The sequence below is a fragment of the Myzus persicae genome, unplaced genomic scaffold, assembly GCF_001856785.1.
Source record: "Myzus persicae strain clone G006 unplaced genomic scaffold, MPER_G0061.0, whole genome shotgun sequence".
NCBI classification, from domain to species: Eukaryota; Metazoa; Arthropoda; class Insecta; order Hemiptera; family Aphididae; genus Myzus; species Myzus persicae.
Window position 1 is genome coordinate 230,111 of NW_019103876.1, and position 7,288 is coordinate 237,398.

The 7,288-nt window shown below is 26.9% G+C and overlaps 1 protein-coding gene across 1 annotated transcript; it reads left to right on the forward strand.

The window, feature by feature from the left end:
- Positions 1-2,134: 2,134 nt before the first annotated feature.
- LOC111035765 (odorant receptor 43b-like) lies at positions 2,135-4,757 on the forward strand. The gene is made up of 5 exons (XM_022317519.1): positions 2,135-2,805; positions 3,425-3,533; positions 3,854-3,958; positions 4,358-4,516; positions 4,680-4,757. Exons 1-5 carry the CDS (start codon positions 2,135-2,137, stop codon positions 4,755-4,757), a joined length of 1,122 nt encoding a protein of 373 aa, XP_022173211.1.
- The last annotated feature ends 2,531 nt before the right edge of the window (positions 4,758-7,288 follow it).

Genomic DNA, 7,288 nt, shown 5'->3' on the forward strand with positions numbered 1-7,288 from the left:
GCGATTATACGTTGAATATTAGTGAAATAGTTCCCTTTTGACCTACAAATATCCTTATATTATTCGTAAAATAATCGAAATCTCTACGTATATTATACGTACTTAAGTGTCAGTTTATACGTTTAATATACGTAGAATATTCTTAGATTTGTCTACTGGGTAGTTGCTCGATGATCAACCGCACGTGGCTGCCAGCAAACTTATCGCATAACTTAGTAGTGTCGGCTTCTCGTCCTAATTGTCAAAAACGTTTAACTCTGTTCGCATCTTTTCGTATTCTATTTCATTTATGCTCTTGTCAGTGATGTATTTCATTGTAGTTTCGATGCCGACAGCGGTTTCGATTTTATGTGATTCAGCCATAATATGAATAATATTATTATTGCAGGTTTTAGGTGAGGGTGTGGGTAGCTGGAAAAATAAATTGCAAGTGAGCTGATTTTGAATTTTGTCCGCGGCCGTCGCCAATTATTTAAAACCAAACATTGTTTATTACTAGCTAGCGAGTTATCATGCGCCATTATTATCGGCGCCGTCATGTTATTAATCACACAGCATCAGCTGACTTTTTGAAAATGCATGTTGATTCACGGATAACATATTCCGTTCAAACACTTCGGATATTAATGAACATTACTCATTCAAAATTAACAACAATTTAAGTCATACTCAAGGCAGTTTTTGTTAGTTGTTACAGGCTTACAGCATGAAAGTAGTTTTTGTAATAAAAAATTAATCACGGCATATGAAAGCAAATTTTACTGATATTTTAATTTAAAATATAAATTGACCTACATAAATTAATAAAAATTATTCTATTAAATAAATACGTTGAATACGTCATAAAGCCGTATGATAAAAGATACGTGTAGTTTTTTAAATACCTATACATCTACTTTATTATATTTAATATTATGTGGGCAATAAATATTATTTTATATTTTTAAATCGACTGTTGTGGCGCTGCGTCGATCAAAGCACGGAGCTTGCGACGAAAAATATGATGCTGAATTGGTGGAGACCGGAGGAGGCGAGGCAACTATGCCGTCAAGATTTTACCACTGGGTGAAAAAGAGAAATCAATGGAGCACCACGTAAAGCATCGCTGACCTGATGCTCTGAGCAATTTTCATTTTTCGCCCTGGCGTCTCGTTGGCACCTTGTTCGGTGGCCAGCTCGTGGGGTCGCAAACCGTCGGACAGCTGGATTTAATAATAAATGATTGGTTGTATCAGACCCAGATATTTAATTTTTTTAGTATAACATTTCAAATGTATTTAAGTGATTAGTAAGTATGGTTAAAAAACGGGTTAGTGGATGTCGCTCTGCTGTACAGTAGGTGTTAAGAAGGTCGCTGTAATGGATAGCATTAAATTTGAATTCAATGATATAATATCATTGTATACGAAAAACGATTCTGAGCGGAGACGTTATGTCATCCATATGTTTATTTCAATTAAATTAAATTTAAATTCAAAAATTGTTTTTTATGATGAATGTAATTTTTAATTTTTCTTAATATTAATTATTTTCAAATTTCAAAATATTTTTTGAAATTTGAATTAAAAAAAAGAAGAAAAGTGGATTTTGTCTTGTGACTTCAAAATTTTTTAATATATGATTATATTATGTACAAGCAATGTTATGTTTTTTCGTTTTTATAAAAATATAAAATTTTAAGTAATAAATATTATTAACTAAAAATTTTTTTTGTCCTCCATATTATAATAAGATAATAATCAAAGAAAAATTATAGAAACCGCCCCTGATCATGTCAGTAAAAATGAAAAGTCTATCTATTGGAGGGCTGCAATATAATCTAAAAAAAAAATTGCATATAAAAAAAAAGTATTTATATATGTTATATAAAAAAAGGGTTGGCTTAGGTTAGGGTTAGTGCATGTCAGAACCAATCTAAGGTAACAGGTAATCATAGGTTACAAGTGGTTGTTAGTTTTACATTAATACATTATTAATAAAGGAAGAACACATTTTGGACTATCCTATAGGTATAATTTTGAATACTTATTGTACCTTTATTATGTTTTTGTATTTCATAAACTACACCTCTGTAGCGTCGAATACATTTAAAACTGAAACAAAATCAGACTCAGTATGCCAGCGGTGACACAACATGGCGCACACAGTAGCTGACTTATTTTTGCGAAATATGGGATGGAGTGAAAAACATGGTTATTACACGATGTGCATGGTATTTTTCACCTATAGCGAGTTGGCCTTAACTCTATTGTTCATCATTTCGACGTGTCTGTCGATCGTCTACTCGAGGGAAAATCTATCCATGCACCTTCACGGCCTCTTGTGGTTGTTAGTCGAAATCCACGTTTTTGCTGTGACGGCCAACAGGCTCTACCATAAGTCAAAGTTGCGCGACATGCACCAGAGATCACAGAAAGTGAGAATACCGGAAAACTATAGACGGACAATCGCAAACGTGCTCACATACCACATGTCTTTACCAAATGTGCTCGTGGCCATTCCCGCGTTGTACATGATTTTATTGGATGGGGTGCAGATGGGCGATCCGTTCACGTTCCCTTTCGTGGACGTGTTGCCCATAAAAACAACAAGCGTCACTGTTTACGTGTGCAAATATATTGTATACGCTATGCCCGTGTACATTGGACAGTTGGAAACTTGTTTCTTGAACGTGTCATTCATGTATTACACGGGCGTCGTGAAGAGACATTTTCAGATCCTCGAAGAACAGGTCGCAGAAGCGATGGTAAACAAGGATGAACAGAAATTAAAGATTGCGATCAAAAGCCACCAAGAAGTGTTGAAGTGAGTTGCATTACGTATAGTTTATAGCTTAATAGGTACCAAAATTTAGTTTTCATACATACAAAAAATAAATAAAATGAAGGTATACTTGGTGACTTTTCACTGAATAGTTAATTTTGTCAGACAAAAATAATATTTAAAAATGATTAAACTTTACTGTTTCATCAAATCTACCCCCAACGTATCAGCATTTATTTGTATGCATATTATTTAGTAATGACTAATTAATTAATCTATATATATAATAATAATAATAATAATAATAATAATAATAATATCTATAATATGCTTTAATAGTTTAACCACAATTGTATAGGTATTAATGGATCATAATATAATATATTATATAAACACATTATGTTGTCCACATACACTAAAGCAGTGGTCGTAACCACCTCGACTATTCCATACAGCCATAATTTTTTAAAATAAGACTAAACAATTTTATTTTTTGTACGACAAGGTCCTCGAATTGTTTTGAATATATAAATGCAGCCCCTTATTCCATAAATGTTGTCGACTATTGCACTAAAGCATAAATCAGTTAGATGCCAAATCAAAACAACCTTTTAATAGATATCTACAATTAATAATATTCATCTAATTACTGTGTTTTTAGATATTTTAAAGATATGAAGACAGTTTCTGAAATACCAATATTAGTCAACATAGAATTTTGTTCATTTTATGTTTGCTTAACTTGTTGTTACGTGATTCAAGCCATGCAGGTGTGTGATAGTAATATATTTGATTAATTTGATTAATATATAAAATATATATTTTATGTGGTTACCAACTAAACATTTTCAACAATTTTATATGTTATAATACATTTCGTAAAAATGTCTATCCTGTTGAATATGCAGTGCAAATATAAACTTTCTACTTAATTCTTATAACAAAAATATAAATATTATTTTACATAAAAAACAAAAATTAATTTAGTTTTAAAAGAATATAATACTGCATTTCTTTTAACATATTATGTATTATGTATGAGTGGTATGACAGTATAATAAGTAATTAATTATACCTGTATTATTTTCAGGGTTTTATCAATCAAATGATATTGGGAATTATAATACATACTAGTATAGCGGGTATTACGACAATTACTATTTATTGTATTTATGCAAGTAATATGTATGATTTAGTAAGTATTTATATAATTTGTCCAATATTATTAAAATAAAAATATATACACTTAATACATATGTGACTGTGAATATGTGTTTAATTAATAGTATTATCATAGCATGATATTTCAATTAGTAAACGCTCATTTTCGCGAAAACTTCTAATGTTTTTGGAAATATTTTTTATTTAGAAAATTTAAATTAATAAACAAAACATACATTATGAAAAATATGTTTTTTACAATATTTCATCGCTATAAAACATAAAACTATGGAAGATAACTTCAATATATTTAAAACAAATATTAGTACCTATATATACATTACATACGTCAATAATTTTCCATTTAATGACTGTTTTCTATGTAGGACCAACCTATGTATATTATGTATTTATAATTATTTTAACTTCTTAGCACAATGGTATATTGAACGCTCTTTTTGAACATCGATCATGTTATTCTCGAAATAAATCATTTACACAACTTATTTTACTGATGAAGACAAAAGCAACAATCCTATTAGAATTTAAAGCTGGTTTCATTTTTACCTTAAACTTAAACTTACTTGTCAAGGTAAGCAACGTATAAATGTTTATTTATTATAATCAACGTTTATAAATATATTATGTAGTTACAATTTTTTTGTAAGTGGTACTTAAAATTTATGGGTTGCTGTTTTTTAGAAAACATAAATTATTAAAAATTTATAATAGGCATATATTTGTATTTATTTCAGATTTTTCGATTTGCTTACACGGTTTTTAATGTTTTATTAACTTCAACCAATCGCCAATTTAAAGAATCTGCAATATGAAATTAAAGTTTTTCATTATAACTGATTAGTGAATATAAGATATAGTAAAAACATTTTTATTTATAATTATAAAATGTGGTTTTCAAATAAAATTGTATTCGTATATTAAGTACAAATTGTTGTTCGTAATTTTGTTTATTTCAGATCTTAAAATGGCTCACATATTATGCTGTGCATAATAACACAGTACTACAACCATTTTTCAATGAAATGTCAACACGCTCATCAAGCAAAATAATGCAGTATTTGAACCTTCTTTAAATTGCAAACTTTTTTGTCAACTATTTTTCCTAGTTCTTACACAAACAATTATAAGTGCCCAATAGTGATAGTTATTACATTAAACCAGAATACAATTTTAAATCGTGTACAATTATATAAATATGAATTGACATTAATTATAATATAATAATAAATGTTACTGAGTAATCTTTACACTTTTACAGTACTTCTTATAGATTTTATAAAAGATAAATTCAAATTTTTTTAAGGATAACCAACTAAAATTGGAATTACCTAATACAAAAAAAAAATATATATATAAATATTGTTTCTTACAATTATGAAAACATTTTATACTAAAATGTATGTTAATTATATGTATTATGATGATTTTATTTTAGGTATTTTTACTTATAATATTATACAAAATCAATCATAATATAATATTGAGTTGTACAATTTATGAAAGTGAAATAATAATTTATTTTTTTAACTTGTAGGAACTCACAAACCCATCGCTTTTCGTCTCATGGGAACTTACACATCTCACTTTTATATTTTCACTACTAATTTATTTATTTGATTTATCTGAATTTAAAAATATAATAAATTTAAATATCAATATTTTGAAAATTCGATGAAATTAATTAGATTTTTAACATTCCTCAAAACATTTATAAATTATATAATAAAATATTACAAATGATTTACAAATTCTACATTGCATTAGATCATTATCAAAAACTTTTTTTAGGTATTTATTTTTTCTGTAGATGGAAAAATAAAACTCTACCTACATAAATTATTTAAAAATGACCAAAAAAAAGTTGTATAAATTAGAATTAAAAAATGAAAAGTATACTTGGGGTTGACACATAATTTATATATACATATAATATATAGGAAATAGGTTGACGTATATCATAACTAGGTATTATATATTTATTATCGAATTTATGTAATATTACATTTAGGTATGCAATATAATTAATATTAGAACACTGTTAATACCTGATCTCTGTAAGCAATGCTTGTGGAGGGATTAGGGAGTCTTATAAATTGTAACTAATTAACATGATACAAACATTCTTTATAAAAAAAGAATAACATTACACTAATGGAACAATACAATTTAAATTAGAAAATGTATATTATAGTGAGAGTAAAAAATATACTTAAAAAAAACATACAAAAAGAAATGAAGGACTACTAATGAAATAATTGTGAATACCATTTTTTAAATATCTATCTTAAATTTTCGGTTATTATTTATTATTTTGATATTATTTGGAAGTTCATAAAATAGTTTTATTCCCCTATTCACCAACATAAAACATTTTAATCATAATTGTGTTGGGCTTAAATAATATTAGATTGCCGTTAATCATATTTCGAGTGATAATAAACCTATTTTTACGATGTAATATAATTTGAATTTTCAACATGTATATTTTAGTTGTTGATACTTTATTATGTAATTGTTGTATGTTTAATATCCTAAGTTTCTTATACAGATCATTGGTACAATTACCCTCAATATAATCTTGCCTTAATAGTGTTCTATGCACTACATTTAATGGCTCGAGAACATTGCTGTACGCAGATCCCCATATTATAATTCCATATGTCAATATTGATTGTACTCTAGCAAAACAAATAATTATAATTTTAATATTATTGATATCCTGTATAATATTACTTAATTCTTTAAAAATATAAAAGCATTTTCTAATGCTTGTTATTACTGATTCGATGTAAATTTTCTATTTTAATTAGTCATCGAATATAACTCTCAAATATTTTGTTGATTTTACTATATTTAATTCTTCTTCTTCTTCTTTATTTCTATATATTTGATTGTTTTAAGTAATGATGAAATATTTACTTACGTTATTATAATTTAAATTGTCTATAAACACTATCCAGATAACACCACTAATACAGTGTTTGACATTATAAATGTATAATATATCAACTACACTGTAATAGCAGTGTAGTCTGCACTATAGTTTGAATTTTCGGAATTGTTTCTCGGATATTATTATTTTGGGTACATTAACAAAATATTTTTACAGAAGTGCTTATGTACAATGTAATATGTATATCTACACAATATATAGGTTTGGTAAAATGAGGTGGATTATAATGAATAATATATAATATTCAACATAGTATAATATATTAAGTACAGGATGCATGTTTATATTTATATAGGTAGTTATCAAGTAAAATTTTTAAAACTTTTGGAATTTAAAAACTAAAATATTTTACAATAGGTATTCAATATTCATACATACATTTTAATTTAA